The sequence below is a fragment of the Microcaecilia unicolor genome, chromosome 5 (assembly GCF_901765095.1).
Source record: "Microcaecilia unicolor chromosome 5, aMicUni1.1, whole genome shotgun sequence".
Taxonomy (NCBI): domain Eukaryota; kingdom Metazoa; phylum Chordata; class Amphibia; order Gymnophiona; family Siphonopidae; genus Microcaecilia; species Microcaecilia unicolor.
The window spans coordinates 2,410,206-2,428,686 of record NC_044035.1 but is presented as its reverse complement, the minus strand read 5'-3'; the positions used below and the strand labels follow the sequence as shown (position 1 = coordinate 2,428,686).

The 18,481-nt window shown below is 45.8% G+C and overlaps 1 protein-coding gene across 1 annotated transcript in view; it reads left to right on the top strand.

The window, feature by feature from the left end:
• The window catches only part of CUZD1 (CUB and zona pellucida like domains 1), a 69,164-nt gene that overhangs the window by 40,933 nt on the left and 9,750 nt on the right, over nt 1-18,481 (top strand). Inside the window, 1 exon segment of the mRNA XM_030204696.1 lies at nt 13,278-13,663. Within this exon segment, the coding sequence (XP_030060556.1) occupies nt 13,278-13,663 (386 nt within the window).

Below are 18,481 nucleotides of genomic sequence, written 5' to 3'. Positions count from 1 at the left end.
TTGACTCTTATTGGTGGATTGAGTGGAGGAGTAGCCTAGTGGTTAATGCAGTGGACTTTGATCTTGGGGAACTGAGTTCGATTCCCACTGCAGCTCCTTGTGACTCTGGGCAAGTCACTTAACCCTCCATTGCCCCTGGTACAAATAAGTATCTGAATATATGTAAACTGCTTTGAATGTAGTTAGAAAAACCACTGAAAGGCGGTATATCAAGTCCCATTTCCCTTTCCCTTATGACATCACAATATCAGAAGTGAGCCAAGTATCAGGCAATCAAGCCATTGTGACATCACTGATGAGGTTGGCTCTTATTGGTGGAATGAGTGGAGGAGTAGCCTAGTGGTTAATGCAGTGGACTTTGATCCTGGGGAACTGAGTTCAGTTCCCACTGCAGCTCCTTGTGACTCTGGGCAAGTCACTTAACCCTCCATTGCCCCTGGTACAAAATAAGTACCTGAATATATGTAAACCGCTTTGAATGTAGTTTCAAAAATCATAGAAAGGCGGTATATCAAGTCCCATTTCCCTTTCCCCTTACTTGATCAAATTTATAAGCTTCGCCTAGTAGGAGGATTGTAATGTTTGCAAACCTTTTAAGAGTAGACACTGATTGAATCAGTATTAATAAGGCATGAATCAATGTAGGCTGGCTTCATCTAATATGTACCTAATGGCATGCAATTGCTGTAGAATGCTAAACCCCATCTTCACCACATTAGAGACTTGTTCCTGAAACCAAAGACGATGATCAATTAGCACCCCCCCCCCCCCCTAAGTATTTGAATCTACATACTGTCTTCATAGATTTCCTTAATAGGACAGGAATCTGAATTGGTGGAATCCTGTCAACACTTATCTAACATGCAGTAATTTTATCTATGTTTAAAACCAAAACATTATCTTTCAACCAACAGGAGATCTGGCCCAGGCATCGTTGAAGTGTGGTGAAATCAAAAGTCAAAGATGATACTTTGGCTATTAGCAAAAAATCATCGGCATAACAATGTACTCCAATTCCATGGTTCTGTATGATGGTAAGCAATAGGCTTAGACAAATATTGAATAAAACAAGAGAGAGGGCTGAGCCCTGAGGTACTCCACAGTGTAGCTTATAATCCTAAGAGTATTTGCTATCTAAGACCACTGAAAAGCTGCAATCTAATAGAAATGATTTGAACCAGAGTCCAGATTTACTTGTCAGGCCTATAAATTGAGTAGAGTACAACAGTGAGTGATCTATTAAATCAAAAGCCGAAGTAAGATCCACTGAAACTGTCAATACTACGGTGCTCATTTTCAAAGTACGTAGACTTACGAAGTTATGTGAGTAACCCATGGAACTTTGTGCTTTGAAAATGCATATATCTATATCTCCATCATTTAGCTCATCCGGGAACAGGTTCAGTAAGGGTAGTGTGGACTTCCACCATTAAATATTTTATGCAAATCATTGAGTGAGCATGCCTAAATAGTTTCAGTACTAAATCCAGAACGGAAACCTGATTTTCTAGGAAATAGTATATTGGTGGACTCAACATACTCAAGGCCCCTTTTAGAATCAGTTGGACTAAGGCACGTTCCCAAAACTTAAATTGACCACTGATAGGCGCAATGGCAATAATCCTTGCTTAGATACAGTAATTCACTGGGAAGGAATTGGGTGTAGGTGACAGTAAGTGACATTCGCTTTTGTAACTAGTTTAGTGAGAGAGGTCAGTGTACAAGGCTGGAATGTATCTGCCCATCAGAGCATTAAAAGTACATTTCAGAGACTGAGATCACATTCTTTACCAGCAGCTAGGGCTTCTCTCTCTCTCTGTATCACCCACCTGCACAGCCTACAAAGCTGTTTATATGTTCTCGTACATAACTGCAAAGGGGGTGTTGACATGGGAGTTTCGAGGGTGGGTTTTGGCCGTTCTGACCATTGAAGACTCTCAGTCTGTTTTGGCATAAATATGTAGGATTAGTTAGCACAAGCAGGTAAAAGTGGGATTCAGGACAAATTGCTCATGGTTACATGTAGAGACCTTCAAACAGGAGTCGCATCCTCTTCAGCCACTTCCACCATTCCATAGTGTCACATACGATCATTACCATCAATTAGTGCTTCCTGGACCAGTACATGCTACGTTTCAGTCCTACTCACCATTCTGCATTTTGTTTTTTTGTTACACTTGCTCATTGGAACAATCTTCTCCATCCCATTAGGGCTGAGTTGTCTTTCAGTTGCTTTTAAACAGGTCTTCGGTGACTCTAGTGGGGGAGATGCCGTAATGGCTGCTCTTCTTGTATGCAACTTTATTGATGTATTTTCTGTTGAAGTGAAGTGTGTTTTGGGTTGGCTATGATTTATCTGAATAACTGCTTTGTTTTCTTCTATTATGCTGGCTTCTGTTCTATCTTATTTGATAGACTTCCTTTTTCTACTTTCTGCAATGACCTCCTCTGGTAGTAATGACAATATAGCAAAATGTAATAAACTAGAAAAGTCCCAGCAAGACACTTAAGTGCTATTTTATAAGAACACACGTATCTGACAGAGTACATAAATGCAAGGGGGTGGAGCATAGAAGGGGCATGGGCAGGGCTCCCACATACACACACAACTTACTATCAGTGAACTTACTTACTTCCTTGTCATCAAGCAGATGAAGCCATTACGTATGGGTTGTGTCCATCAACCAGCAGGGGAGATAGAGAGCACTCAAACTTTCACAGTGCCCTCTTGGCCAGCTAGCTCCACTGCCTCTTCAGTATTCTCTATCTCCCCAAGCAGGGTGGCTGCAGCTTCTTCGAGCTCCGTCAGTTGTTAGCCGGGGTGTTAGAGGCTATAGCAGCTTCACTTTGAAGGCACATAGGTTAGCCCTTTCCCTGCCTTACCCATGGCCCCGTGGATGTGGACATATTAGCTTGCTTTTCCCTGTCCTTTCCCACTCAGTGGATGCAGGCACATTGGTTCGCCTTCCCCTGCCTTTCCCACTCATCTGAGCCTCTGGAGTTCTTATTACCTCTACTTTCCTCACAGCGTTAAAAAAAAATGGAACAGAGGTTTTCCTTTGATTCTTCTATGGGACCGGAGCTGTGATGCTCGGTCCAGTGAGGTAAGAGTGTTTTCTAAGTCCTCCGGGGTGGGCCCGCGATCGGGGCATTTTTGGCGCGACAATTTGGGGGCCAGGTTCGACACAGACTCAGGCTTTGTATGCCTACCCGAGCTAAGGCGGTGCAAGCTTCAGAATCAGGTCCGTCTGCTCCTGAGGATGCCCCGCCCGCGAGCTTGGGACATTGTCCAGCTGCTGGGATCGATGACAGCCACATTGGAAGTGGTGCCCTGGGCGAGAGCGCACCTGAGACCTCTACGGTATTCCCTACTTCAAAGATGGTCTCCAGTTTCTCAGGATTATCAATGCAGACTTTCTTGGCTCCCTGCGGCCCGACTCAGCATGGAGTGGTGGCTCTCAGACAGCATGCTGCGGTGAGGAATGCCGCTGGCGCTCCCCGATTGGTGTCTAGTAGTGATAGATGCCAGCCTGAAGGGCTGGGGCGCACATTGCAAGGGGAAGCATGCCCAGGGTCTATGGACACCCGAGGAGTCGGAGTGGTCCATCAACCGCCTGGAGTTGAAAACGGTGTTTCAGGCGCTTCTGGCCTTTCAAGTGACCCTGGAAGGATTGGCTGTCAGAGTGATGTCGGACAACACGACAGCAGTGGCCTACATAAATCGACAAGGCGGCACTCAGTGCAGAGCACTGGCCGCGCAGGCCGTACAGATTTGCCACTGGGCCGAGCTGCATCTTCAGTTTCTGTCGGCAGCTCACATTGCAGGTCAGAGCAACGTGCAAGCCGATTATCTAAGCAGGCATCAGATCGATCCAGCAGAATGGGAACTAGCAGACGAAGTATTCCTGCAGATATGTGCCAAATGGGGCAAGCCCGTGATGGATCTTATGGAGACAAGTTCAAATGTCAAAGTCCCGTGCTTCTTCAGCAGACGGAGAGATCCTCGCTCGGCAGGGTTGGATGCCTTGACTCAGCCCTGGCCTCCGGGCCTACTATATGTGTTCCCTCCGTGGCCCTTGATAGGGCGCGTGCTCCTGCGGATTCGGCTGCACCCAGGAGAAGTGGTCCTCATCACCCCGGATTGGCCCAGGAGGCCTTGGTATGCGGACCTCCAACAGATGCTAGTGGAGGCTCCCCTTCCTTTACCTCTGGTACCGAACCTGTTGTCACAGGGCCCGGTAGCCATGGAGGAAGCCTGCCGCTTTGGTCTTATGGCATGACGATTGAGAGGGCGCAATTGAGGGACAAAGGCTATTCAAACACAGTCATTTCCACTCTCCTGCAGGCCCGCAAGCGTTCCACTTCCGTGGCTTATGCCAGGATTTGGCGCCAGTTTGAGTCTTGGTGTGCTTCAAAAGCGATCACACCCATGCGGGCTCCTGTCTCGCTGATTCTGGACTTTTTGCAGGATGGTGTACAAATAGGCTTGGCCTATAATTCCCTGCGGGTGCAAGTGGCAGCGTTGGCCTCCCTTCGTGGTAAGGTTGAAGGCGTGTCTTTAGCTGCTCATCCAGATGTGGCAAGGTTTCTTAGTGGGGTGCTTCGGCTCCGGCCTTCCGTGCGAGCATCCTGTCCAGCTTGGAACCTGGGGCTAGGCTTGAAGGCCCTGCAGGCTTCTCCTTTTGAGCCACTTCGGCGAGCATCAGAGAAAGATTTGACACTAAAGGCCGTTCTTCTTGTGGGAGACGGGTGTCAGAGCTCCAGGCGCTGTCCTGTAGAGACCCATTTCTGCAATTCTCAGAGTCCGGGGTCACGGTTCGGACCGTGCCTTCCTTCATGCCTAAGGTGGTTTCAGCGTTTCACCTAAACCAGCCTATTTTCTTGCCCTCCTTTGATAAGGAGGAGTTTCCAGAATCTTTTGGGCAGTTGCACCTGTTGGATGTGCGCAGGACTCTGCTGCAGTATCTGCGAGTTACTATCTCTTTCAGGATCTATGATCATCTGTTTGTTTTGCTATCAGGTTCTCACAGAGGGTCTCCAGCATCTAAAGCCACTATTGCCCGCTGGCTCAAAGAAACTATCTTTTCAGCTTATATGCTTGCTGGCCGGTCTCTGCCTGTAGCCTTTAAGGCGCATTCTACCAGAGCGATTTCTTCCTCTTGGGCTGAAACTGGAGCACTCTCTCGTCAAGAGATATGCAGTGCAGCAACATGGGCTTCTAAGCTCTCTTTTGCCCAACATTGCAGGCTGGATGTGGCTGCTAGGAGGGATGCGCGTTTTGGAGCACAAGTGCTAGCGCGTGGTGTGACCTGTTCCCACCCTATAAAGGGATTGCTTTGTTACATCCCATACGTAATGGCTTCATCTGCTTGATGACAAGGAAGGGAAAATTAGGTTCTTACCTTGGTAATTTTCTTTCCTTTAGTCATAGCAGATGAAGCCATGAGCCCTCCCTGTATGATTGTCTGTATGCTGTGAATCTGTTTCAGGTTCTGTTCTTGTTTCCTGAAGTTCCTTCCTTAGGAGAAAGTTGGAAAACAGTCTTCAGGATTCATGTTCACTTATAGGAGGGTGAGTCCATTCCCTCCAGTTTATGTTTTGGAGGATGAGTTTATTCCCTCCAGGAGGTTGCGTGTATCCCCTTCAGTTATACAATAAGGAGGACGAGTTTATTCCCTCCAGGAGGATGTGTTCATTCCCTCCTTTTGAGTTCATGCCCTTGTTAAGGGGCCATCGTTCGCTGTGAGGAAAGTTCATGTTATTCCCATTGTGGTTTGCCATACTGCTTTGGAAGCTTCAAATACTGAAGAGGCAGTGGAGCTGGCTGGCCATGAGGCACTGTGAAAAGTTGAGTGCTCTCTATCTCCCCCTGCTGGTTGATGGACACAACCCATATGTAATGGCTTCATCTGCTATGACTAAAGGAAAGAAAATTACCAAGGTAAGAACCTAATTTTCCCTTACTTACGCAACTTACTATAATGTGAGCAAGTGCAAAGTGATGCATGTGGGAAAGAGGAACCCAAACTATAACTACGTCATGCAAGGTTCAGCGTTGAGAGTCACGGACCGAGAAAGGGATCTACGTGTCATTGATGATATTTTGAAAACTTCTACTCAATGTGCTGCTGCAGCTAGGAAAGCAAATAGAATGTTGGGTATCATTAGGAAAGGGATGGAAAACAAAAATAAGGATATTATTCTGCCATTGTATCGCTCCATGGTGAGACCGCACCTCGAGTATTGTGTTCAATTTTGGTCGCCGCACCTCAAAAAAGACATAGTTGAATTGGAAAAGGTGCAGAGAAGGGCGACAAAGATGATACAGGGGATGGGACAGCTTCCCTATCAGGATAGGCTGAAGAGGCGGGGGCTCTTCAGCTTGGAGAAAAGGCAACTGAGGGGAAATATGATAGAGGTCTATAAGATAATGAGTGGAATGGAACGGGTCGATGTGGAGCGTCTGTTTACGCTTTCCAAAAATACTAGGAGAAGGGGGCATACGATGAAGCTGCAGTGTGGTAAATTTAAAACGAATCAGAGGACATTTTTCTTCACTTAACGCGTTGATAAGCTCTGGAATTCACTGCCGGAAAAGGTGGTTAAGGCAGTTAACTTAGCGGACTTCAAAAAAGGGTTGGACAGCTTCCTGGAGGAAAAAGCCATAGAATGTTATTGAATGGACGAGGGAATAATACAGTACTTCTAGGATGGGTGGGACAAATTGCTTGTTCGTTTGGCTGCTGTCGGTGACAGGGTGCTGGGCTCGATGGACCCTTTGTCCCAGCATGGCGATGCTTATGTACTTAGTTACGTGCATCCCTGCTGGATTTATGCGACCACAATTACACCAGGTCTAAAGCTGGTGTAATGCAGGTGTGTAAATGGACGGTGTGATAGTGCCGGTTCATACTGCTATTCTGTAATGTAAACTGGGCGCTCGGATGTCATAATAGCACAGGCTGTCATCGCGCAGCATCAGAGCACCTAAATGGAGGCATCCACTTACACCAGTGGTTCCCAAACCTGCTCCTGGAGGCAGCCCAGCCAGTCAGGGTTTCAGGATCTCCACAATGAATATTCATGAGAGAGATTTGCATGCACTACCTCAACTGCATGAATATTCTTTGTGGAGATCCTGAAAAGCCGACTGGCTGGGCTGCCTCCAGGACCAGGTTTGGGAGCCACTGACTTACACAATTAGCCCCAAGATGTGTGGTGCCACCACTAGACAGGTGGAAATATTTTGGACTACTAGTAAGGCTTTTAATAGAGCAGGTGGCCCTAAATATAGGATGTTGCAACATGCACTGTTGTACAACGGTGCAAAGATACTAAACACCAGATATGGTTTCAGCCTCCTCAGCATCCTCAACGTATTTGTAGTAATAACGAGCTTTACATGTTATCTAAAGTCCATCACTGCTCCTAAATAATGAACTTCAGTTTGAATCTTGATGCAGTGGTCACCCAACTTTATTTGATCAGGAACCTCAATTAAAACATTTGTACTGATTAACAACTCCTCAGCTTTTTTAAAACTCAGACTTAATTTATGCTTGTTTAGCCAATTCAGACTCTTCCAAGGTACTAATTCCTATTTTCTTAATGGCGGTAATTAAATCCCCTTTTCATGATGAAAACCACATTCAGGTGACCCTCAGGGGGAGGAATGCTGGCTTCGGCCTAACCCGATAAGCCTTTCCTCAGCTGAGAGGTGCCCAGCTCTCCCACCGGCTGCCTTTCAGGTGCTGTGGAAGACTTGCAGCTCATCTGCATATCTTCACAGCTTCTCCGGGGTGACTCCCAGGTCCACTCCGATCCACTCAGGGCCTCTGCTCTAGGTGCCCAGTGCTCCCACCAGGTGCTGTGGAGGACTTGCAGCCCTTCTGCATATCCCCACAGCCCTCTCTGGGGTGACTCCCAGGTCCACCTCGATCTTCCCAGGGCCCTCGCATCAGGTGCCCAGGGTTTCCAGGTGCTTTTTGGCTAAGGTCAGGTGACCCTCAAGGGGAGGAATGCTGGCTTTGGCCTAACCCCTGATAAGCCTTTCCTTGGCTGAGAGGTGCCCAGCTCTCCCACTGGCTGCCTTTCAGGTGCTGTGGAGGACTTGCAGCTCATCTGCATATCTTCACAGCCTTCTCCGGGGTGACTCCCAGGTCCACTCCGATCCACTCAGGGCCTCCGCTCTAGGTGCCCAGCGCTCCCACCAGGTGCTGTGGAGGGCTTGCAGCCCTTCTGCATATCCCCACAGCCCTCTCTGGGGTGACTCCCAGGTCCACCTCGATCTTCCCAGGGCCCTCGCTTCAGGTGCCCAGGGTTTCCAGGTGCTTTTTGGTTAAGGTCAGGTGACCCTCAGGGTGAGGAATGCTGGCTTCGGCCTAACCCCTGATAAGCCTTTCCTTGGCTGAGAGGTGCCCAGCTCTCCCACTGGCTGCCTTTCAGGTGCTGTGGAGGTACATCAAGCTCCATCTCTGGCTGTCTTCAAATCTAGGCTAAAAGCCCACCTTTTTGATGCTGCTTTTAACTCCTAACCCTTACTCACTTGTTCAGTACCCATGCTTTATCATTCCCACCACTTCCCTTATCCCTTATTTGTTTGTCCTATATTGTAAATACTGTCGAGCAGGGACTGTCTCTTCATGTCCAATGTACAGCAGCGCGTACGTCTAGTAGTGCTATAGAAATGATAAGTAGTAGTAGTAGCAGGTATTGTAGAAAATAGTCTAGAGTGGCAGATTCTTTTCAAAAATAGCACCAGAACTCTGCATGTACTGAACTGGATGTCTCAGTTCGGATTTTTTGTACAATGAAGTTCAATGTGTGAATGAAAAGGTTGAACAACAATGCACATCCCCTACTCAGATACACTCCTAAGTCACTTGTCCTCAGTGGCGTTCCTAGGGTGGCTGACACCCGGGGCAGGTCGCCGATGCGCTCCCCCCCCCCCGGCAAAAGGACACCCCCCCCCTGGGTGCAGCGTGATCCCCCCCCCAGCGAAAGGACACCCCCCCAGGCAGGGGCGTATCTGGAATCCGGCGGTAGGGGGGGCCAGAGCCAGAGAGGGGGGGCACATTTTTGCCTCCCTCCCCCCCCCCGCCGCCGCCGCCGCCTCTCTCCACCCCCTCCCCGCCGTCAACCCTCCCCCGCTGCTTACTTTTGCTGGCGCCGAGGTCCCGACCCGCAATCTCCGTTTTTCGTCTTCCTCCGTGGCCATGCTTCCAGGAAGTAACGCTGCAGTGCAAGGGCAGGCTTCTAGATGGAATGTTCCTAGTGGAGGAGTAGCTTAGTGGTTAGTGCAGTGGAACATGGAATGTTGTTACTATTTGAGATTCTGGAATGTTGCTACTATTGGAGATTCTACATGGAATGTTGCTATTCCACTAGCAACATTCCATGTAGAAGGCTGCGCAGGCTTCTGTTTCTGTGAGTCTGGCGTCCTGCACGTACGTGCGCAGTCTTCTGTTTCTGTGAGTCTGACGTCCTGCAGGACGTCAGACTCACAGAAGCAGAAGCCTGCGCGGCCACATTGGTGATCTGCAAGGGCCGACCTCTAGTGGAATAGCAACATTCCATGTAGAATCTCAAATAGTAGCAACAGTGGAGGAGTGGCCTAGTGGTTAGGGTGGTGGACTTTGGTCCTGGGGAACTGAGTTCAATTCCCGGCACAGGCAGCTCCTTGTGACTCTGGGCAAGTCACTTAACCCTCCATTGCCCCATGTAAGCCGCATTGAGCCTGCCATGAGTGGGAAAGCGCAGGGTACAAATGTAACAAAAAATAAATAAAATAAAATATACAGATACAGACATATGTAAGTGACCATTTTCAAGCTACAGGGTATTCTGCAGGACGTCAGACTCATAGAAACAGAAGCCTGCGCGGCCGCATTGCTGATCTGCAAGGGCAGGCTTCTAGATGGAATGTTCCTAGTGGAGGAGTAGCTTAGTGGTTAGTGCAGTGGAACATGGAATGTTGTTACTATTTGAGATTCTGGAATGTTGCTACTATTGGAGATTCTACATGGAATGTTGCTATTCCACTAGCAACATTCCATATTTAGATTGTGAGCTCTTTGAGTAGGGACTGTCTTTTTGTGTATGGTGTACAGTGCTGTGTATGCCTTGTAGGGCTATAGAAATGATAAGTAGTAGTAGTATGTTCTGCCTGCTTGTTTTGTGGATTGTTTTGTGGATTGCTTGAACAAAGAAAAGAAGCAACAAAGAAGGAGGAAGATAACATCTATGCAGCCTTAACCCTTGTCCCTGAGGAAAGTGATTGAAACCCCGCGGAGTCGGGCAGTTCCAGGGGAAGGCAACTGATAAATGTTTCAGCAAGGCAAGATAGTTCTGCCTGGGAGGCAAGAACTCAAAAGATAAGTGCACAGTTTTCACCTAGTATATACTATTTTAAAAGTAACAAGTGATTTTATAGCACTGTGGTGATTGGGACGCATAAAAAAATGAGCATATGTTGCTCTCCCAAAAAATTGTTAGAGTTACCTAATGAAAGAAGTGCTATGCCACTTTTTAGCAGCATTATTGACTGCAGTTACAGTGGTTTATATCTGAGGGTACTCTATACACATAAATTATAGATCTGCCACATTATACTGGTGTGAACTGTTTTGCTAGCACTTTCTTGAAGTTGGTGGCTAAGAGTCCTGGTTTGTGTACACAAGTTGTTGAATGTTACCAGAGACATTGATATTGTGAATTCGCTTTCTGTTGGTGGACTTTATATATCGCTACTCCACTAGCAACATTCCTGCGCAGGCTTCTGTTTCTGTGAGTCTGACGTCCTGCACGTACGTGCAGGACGTCAGACTCACAGAAGCAGAAGCCTGCGCGGCCACATTGGTGATCTGCAAGGGCCGACTTCTACATGGAATGTTGCTAGTGGAATAGCAACATTCCATGTAGAATCTATAGAAATCAAACAAAATAAAACATGGAAAAGAAAATAAGATGATACCTTTTTTATTGGACATAACTTAATACATTTCTTGATTAGCTTTCGAAGGTTGCCCTTCTTCGTCAGATCGAAAATAAGCAAATGTGCTAGCTGACAGTGTAAATAAGTGAAAACATTCAAGCATTATTATGACAGTAAAATAGATACCATTGGAGATCCTACATGGAATGTTGCTACTATTGGACATTCTACATGGAATGTTGCTATTCCACTAGCAACATTCCATGTAGTAGGCTGCGCAGGCTTCTGTTTCTGTGAGTCTGACGTCCTGCACTTACGTGCAGGACGTCAGACTCACAGAAGCAGAAGCCTGCGCGGCCACATTGGTGATCTACAAGGGCCGACTTCTACATGGAATGTTGCTAGTGGAATAGCAACATTCCATGTAGAATCTATAGAAATCAAACAAAATAAAACATGGAAAAGAAAATAAGATGATACCTTTTTTATTGGACATAACTTAATACATTTCTTGATTAGCTTTCGAAGGTTGCCCTTCTTCCTCAGATCGGAAATAAGCAAATGTGCTAGCTGACAGTGTATATAAGTGAAAACATTCAAGCATTACTATGACAGTAAAATAGATACCATTGGAGATTCTACATGGAATGTTGCTACTATTGGAGATTCTACGTGGAATGTTGCTGCTATTGGAGAGTCTACATGGAATGTTGCTATTCCACTAGCAACATTCCATGTAGAAGGCTGCGCAGGCTTCTGTTTCTGTGAGTCTGACGTCCTGCACGTACGTGCAGGACGTCAGACTCACAGAAGCAGAAGCCTGCGCGGCCACATTGGTGATCTGCAAGGGCCGACTTCTACATGGAATGTTGCTAGTGGAATAGCAACATTCCATGTAGAATCTATAGAAATCAAACAAAATAAAACATGGAAAAGAAAATAAGATGATACCTTTTTTATTGGACATAACTTAATACATTTCTTGATTAGCTTTCGAAGGTTGCCCTTCTTCCTCAGATCGGAAATAAGCAAATGTGCTAGCTGACAGTGTATATAAGTGAAAACATTCAAGCATTACTATGACAGTAAAATAGATACCATTGGAGATTCTACATGGAATGTTGCTACTATTGGAGATTCTACATGGAATGTTGCTACTATTGGAGATTCTACGTGGAATGTTGCTGCTATTGGAGATTCTACATGGAATGTTGCTATTCCACTAGCAACATTCCATGTAGAAGGCTGCGCAGGCTTCTGTTTCTGTGAATCTGACGTCCTGCACGTACGTGCAGGACGTCAGACTCACAGAAGCAGAAGCCTGCGCGGCCACATTGCTGATCTACAAGGGCCGACTTCTACATGGAATGTTGCTAGTGGAATAGCAACATTCCATGTAGAATCTATAGAAATCAAACAAAATAAAACATGGAAAAGAAAATAAGATGATACCTTTTTTATTGGACATAACTTAATACATTTCTTGATTAGCTTTCGAAGGTTGCCCTTCTTCCTCAGATCGGAAATAAGCAAATGTGGTAGCAAATAGTATATATAAGAGAAACATTCAAGCATTACTATGACAGTAAAATAGATACCATTGGAGATTCTACATGGAATGTTGCTACTATTGGAGATTCTACATGGAATGTTGCTACTCCACTAGCAACATTCCTGCGCAGGCTTCTGTTTCTGTGAGTCTGACGTCCTGCACGTACGTGCAGGACGTCAGACTCACGGAAGCAGAAGCCTGCGCGGCCACATTGGTGATCTACAAGGGCCGACTTCTACATGGAATGTTGCTAGTGGAATAGCAACATTCCATGTAGAATCTATAGAAATCAAACAAAATAAAACATGGAAAAGAAAATAAGATGATACCTTTTTTATTGGACATAACTTAATACATTTCTTGATTAGCTTTCGAAGGTTGCCCTTCTTCCTCAGATCGGAAATAAGCAAATGTGCTATTTTGTTTGATTTCTATTGATAACCTTAAGAGTGGACTAACACGGCTACCACACTCCTCTACTTATAATAAATGTGGTAATCCTGAAAACCTGATTGACTCGATGCATCTCCAGAGACGATTGAGATGCAGCCCACACCAACGTCCTATTCCAGCCTCTACTACTACTACTACTTAACATTTCTAGAGCGCTACTAGGGTTACGCAGCGCTGTACAGTTTAACAAAGAAGGACAGTCCCTGCTCAAAGGAGCTTACAATCTAAAGGACGAAATGTCAAGTTGGGGTAGTCTAGATTTCTTCAATGTTTCAAGGTTTTCCAATACACCAATACCCTACACAGGGCCTAAAGCTGTGGATATTCATTTTTTTGTAGGTGGAGGACCACACAGTGATTTACACCAACACGATCTCCGCTTCTCCCGCTGGTACCATTATCACCCGTCAGAAGAATCTACAAATAATTGTGAAATGTGAGATGGAGAATAACTCAACGGTTGAAATCATGTATGTAACGGAGGATGACATCATTCATACAGAGAATGAAGTTGGCAGATATAATGTCAGTATGTCCTTCTACGAGTCTGAAGATTTCTCCAGCCCGGTGGTCCAGTTTCCCTACTTTGTGAACCTGAACCAGACCCTCTTCCTGCAGATTTCTGTGGCTTCCCAAGACACCCAACTGCAGGTCTTCACTGACACCTGCATCGCCTCCCCACAGTCAGACTTTGGAGCACCAACATATGACTTGATCAGACATGGGTAAGAACCTCCAGTGACATGGTCAGAAAGACTGTAGCCAGGCCTTGTGGCTGCTGGGTTGTGCCAGTGCCTGCATACCCCAGATCATGGCTCAGTTTAGCATATAATCTTTTACGAACGAAATTAACCTAATACCTTTCAATTCTTATTATAAGTTCAACTTTCCTTCCTGTAACCAAATTCACGGGGCTCATTTTCAAAGCACTTACCCTTCCAAAGTTCCATAGGTTTCTATGGAACTTTGGAAGGCTAAGTGCTGTATCCTCTACCTTAACTATGTATTTCTCTTCTCCGGAACTGGTATTCACCATTTACGGATCTATGTAAGCCACATTGAGCCTGCAACTAGGTGGGAAAATGTGGGATACAAATGTTAAAAATAAATAAATATAGCTTCTTTGGAGGCAGTGGGAAAGCTTGCCCAATCCTACACCAAGGAAAAGATCACTATCGTGTAATTAATAGGCCAGGATCATCAAAGATACTCAGGGGCTCATTTTCAAAGTACTTAGACTTACAACTATGGAACTTTGTAAGTTTAAGTGCTTTGAAAATATGCCTCCATATCTCCTACCCCTAACCTGAGACTGGGTGTACATGTAGAGGAGTGGCCTAGTGGTTAGGGTGGTGGACTTTGGTCCTGGGGAACTGGGTTAGATTCCCAGTTCAGGCACAGGCAGCTCCTTGTGACTCTGGGCAAGTCACTTAACCCTCCATTGTCCCATGTAAGCCGCATTGAGCCTGCCATGAGTGGGAAAGCGCAGGGTACAAATGTAACAAAAATAAAATAGATACTATTGGAGATTCTACATGGAATGTTGCTACTATTGGAGATTCTACATGGAATGTTGCACTAGCAAGCAACATTCCATGTAGAAGGCTGCGCAGGCTTCTGTTTCTGTGAGTCTGACGTACATGCAGGACGTCAGACTCACAGAAGCCTTCGCGGCCACATTGGTGATCTGCAACCACATTGGTGATCTGCAAGGGCCGACTTCTACATGGAATGTTGCTAGTGGAATAGCAACATTCCATGTAGAATCTCAAATAGTAGCAACAGTGGAGGAGTGGCCTAGTGGTTAGGGTGGTGGACTTTGGTCCTGGGGAACTGAGTTCGATTCCCACTTCAGGCACAGGCAGCTCCTTGTGACTCTGGGCAAGTCACTTAATTCTCCATTGCCCCATGTAAGCTGCATTGAGCCTGCCATGAGTGGGAAAGCGTGGGGTACAAATGTAACTAAAATAAATGTGAGACAGACCTGAACCAAGAGCTGTAAATTATAGCACAGCTTCTCCTCAGTGCTGCACTTAGCACCGTGTAACTGATATTATGGAATGACTAGAAGGAAAAGTTTGCCTTTTTGCAGATGACAGTAAAATCTGCAGTAGTGAACACACCTAAAAAGTAGAAAAAATGAGACGTGATGAAAGAAATCTTAAGGATAGGTTAAGGACTGACAGTTATGTTTCAGTTCAAACAAATACAAGGTCGTGCAGAAAGGGAAAGGGAATGGGACTTGATATACCGCCTTTCTGTGGTTTTTGCAACTACTTTCAAAACGGTTTACAAATTACATTTGACAGCTTCAAATTGCAAACAGCGACCTATGCACAAAGGGGAATCTGTGCATCTCATTTGCATGCCATCTCCTTTGTGCATCGGTTGCTGTTTGTGACTAGGTAAGTTCTCCCACGGCAGTTGTATTTAGTGGCTGCCTTTGTGCATCTAGCCCTTAGTGTCTTCCCCCCCACCCTAAACTCTGCTCTCTGTGTTACCCCATCATCTCACACTCTGCGTCTTCCATAGGTACTGTTTGGGGTAAACATGGCTAAAACTGAACTTCTCATTTTTCCCCCTAAACCCTCCTCCCCTCTTCCCCCATTCTCTATCTCTGTTAATGGCTCTCATATCCTCCCTGTCTCCTCGGCTCGTAACCTTGGAGTCGTCTTTGACTCTTCTCTCTCCTTCTCTGTTCATATTCAACAAATCGCAAAACTTGTCGCTTCTTTATCTTCAACATTAGCAAAATTTGCCCCTTCCTTTCTGAACATGCTACCAAAACCCTTATTCACACCCTTGTTACTTCTCGCTTGGACTATTGCAATTTACTTCTCACTGGTCTTCCAGTCAATCATCTTTCTCCTCTCCAATCTGTCCAGAATTCTGCAGCTCAACTTATTTTCCGTCAGAATCATTATGCCCACACTAGCCCACTTCTCAAGTCACTTCACTGGCTCCCTGTCCGCTTCCGTATACAGTTCAAACTGCTCTCACTGACCTTTAAATGCATTCACTCTATGACCAATCATTACCTCTCCTCTCTCATTTCTCCCTACATTCCTCCCCGTGAACTCCGCTCTCTGAACAAATCTCTCTTGTTGTCCCCCTTCTCCTCCACCGCTAACTCCAGACTTCACTCCATTTATCTTGCTGCACCTTATGCCTGGAACCGTCTTCCTGCGCCCATACGTCTAGCTCCATCGCTACCTGTTTTTAAATCTATGCTGAAGGCTCACCTTTTCACTGCTGCCTTTGGCTCCTAGCCACTACCCATTTGTCCTCCTCCTCCCCTGTTCCTCTTTACCTGTAATTCCCTTGCCCGTAATGCCTTGTCTGTCTGTTTTACCTAGATTGTAAGCTCTTTGAGCAGGGACTGTCTCTCTATGTCAATTGTTCAGCGCTGCGTGCGTCTGGTAGCGCTATATAAATGCTAATAGTAGTAGTAGTAGTACACATGGGGGGGGGCTGAGCCCCCCAACATTGTGGGCTCTACTAGTGAATTAACCTCCCTCCCCCACCGATTTCCTTATCTTTTGCTCACTCCTAAAGGAAGCAGGCAAATTCTTTCTGCCACACCCCCCCTTAACTCAAAGCACTAGATTTCTCACCCAACCACCCTAACATCACCTTGATGTTTCAAGCAAAAACGTTTTTTTAAAAACCAGCAACTTTTGACTCCTTTCCTACCTCTTTTCAGGAGAGGGAGGATAAGGGGGGAGACAAGAGTCTGGTAAGTCTGGTGGCAGTTGTGGGACAGTGGCAGAGCAGAGGTGGGTTCAGTGCTCAACCACCAGGTACAGGACACCAAGTTCTTCCTGCACAATGCATACCCCTAGCAAGAAATAGGGTGGAGGAATGTCCCAAAGAACAAACAGAAGTCAAATATCTTGCAACAGGTTTAGTCTCCTTAAAAAAATCCTCAGATACTATCACCCCAAGATCCCTCTCTCCGCCCGTACCTATCAGACTCTCCCCGCCTAACACATACGTCTCCCGTGGATTTCTATTCCCTAAGTGCACCACCACTGCAAATATAAAGAGACTAGATCCAGTCTTACTACAAGGGGGAAGGGGGAACTGGGACTTGACATACCGCCTTTCTGTGGTTTTTGCAACCACATTCAAAGCGGTTTACATAATATATACAGGTACTTATTTGTAACTGGGGCAATGGAGGGTTAAGTGACTTGCCCAGAGTCACAAGGAGCTGCAGTGGGAATCGAACTCAGTTGCCCAGGATCAAAGTCCACTGCACTAACCACTAGGCTACTCCTCCACTCATTCCACCAATAAGAGCCAACCTCATCAGTGATGTCACAATGGCTTGATTGCCCAGTACTGGGCTCACTTCTGATATTGTGATGTCATAAGGGAAAGGGGGAAAGGGAAATGGGACTTGATATACCGCCTTTCTGAGGTTTTTGCAACTACATTCAAAGCGGTTTACATATATTCAGGTACTTATTTTGTACCAGGGGCAATGGAGGGTTAAGTGACTTGTCCGGAGTCACAAGGAGCTGCAGTGGGAATCCAACTCAGTTCCCCAGGATCAAAGTCCACTGCACTAACCACTAGGCTACTCCTCCACTCATTCCACCAATAAGAGCCAACCTCATCAGTGATGTCACAGTGGCTTGATTGTCCTGTACTTGGCTCACTTTTATTATATATAAGGGGAAAGGGAAATGGGACTTGATATACTGCCTTTCTGAGGCTTTTGCAACTACATTCAAAGCGGTTTACATATATTCAGGTACTTATTTTGTACCAGGGGCAATGGAGGGTTAAGTGAGTTGCCCAGAGTCACAAGGAGCTGCAGCTGAAAAGCCAAATGAACAAAAGACCAAAACTTCCTTGTGTTGAAAAGGAGGAAAAGATCTCAGACACCCCACTCTTGTCTTAACTCTTAGCCTTATGGGCTGATATATCATTCTTTAGTCTATAAACTTCCTAAATTTAACTTTTTGTGCTTCTAATATTTCAATAACCTTGTGCTCAAACCCATTTTATTTCATAACAACTTTTGAACAGAATTAAAAACTTGTCTTTCAACAGAATAACCCACCAGGGCCACCATTTCATCTATTTGCTTCCCCAGGGTTTGTTTTTTTTTCTAACTATAGTGATATCTTTATGCCACTAGTGCAGGGGCAGACAGCCAGTGATCTAGGCCCCCCAAACAATAAGGGTCACAGGCCTCTGCAACCCCCCCATCATAAAATTTCTAAAGTTCACTCCCTTTGAGGATCAGAGCCCTTCTCTTCCTTCTGCTACAATTTAATGTGTATAAAACTATCAACTCCCCCTCCTCCCAAGCTGCCCATACTCTTAATGTAAAATAAATAAATAAGATTACTGGTAGGAGGTTGAAGAGTCATGGGATAGGAGGTAGTGTTCTATTGTGGATTAAAAACTGGTTAAAAGATAGACAGCAGAGAGTAGGGTTAAATGGTTAGTATTCTCAATGGAGAAGGGTAGTTAGTGGGGTTCCCCAGGGCTCTGTGCTGGGACCGCTGCTTTTTAACATATTTATAAGT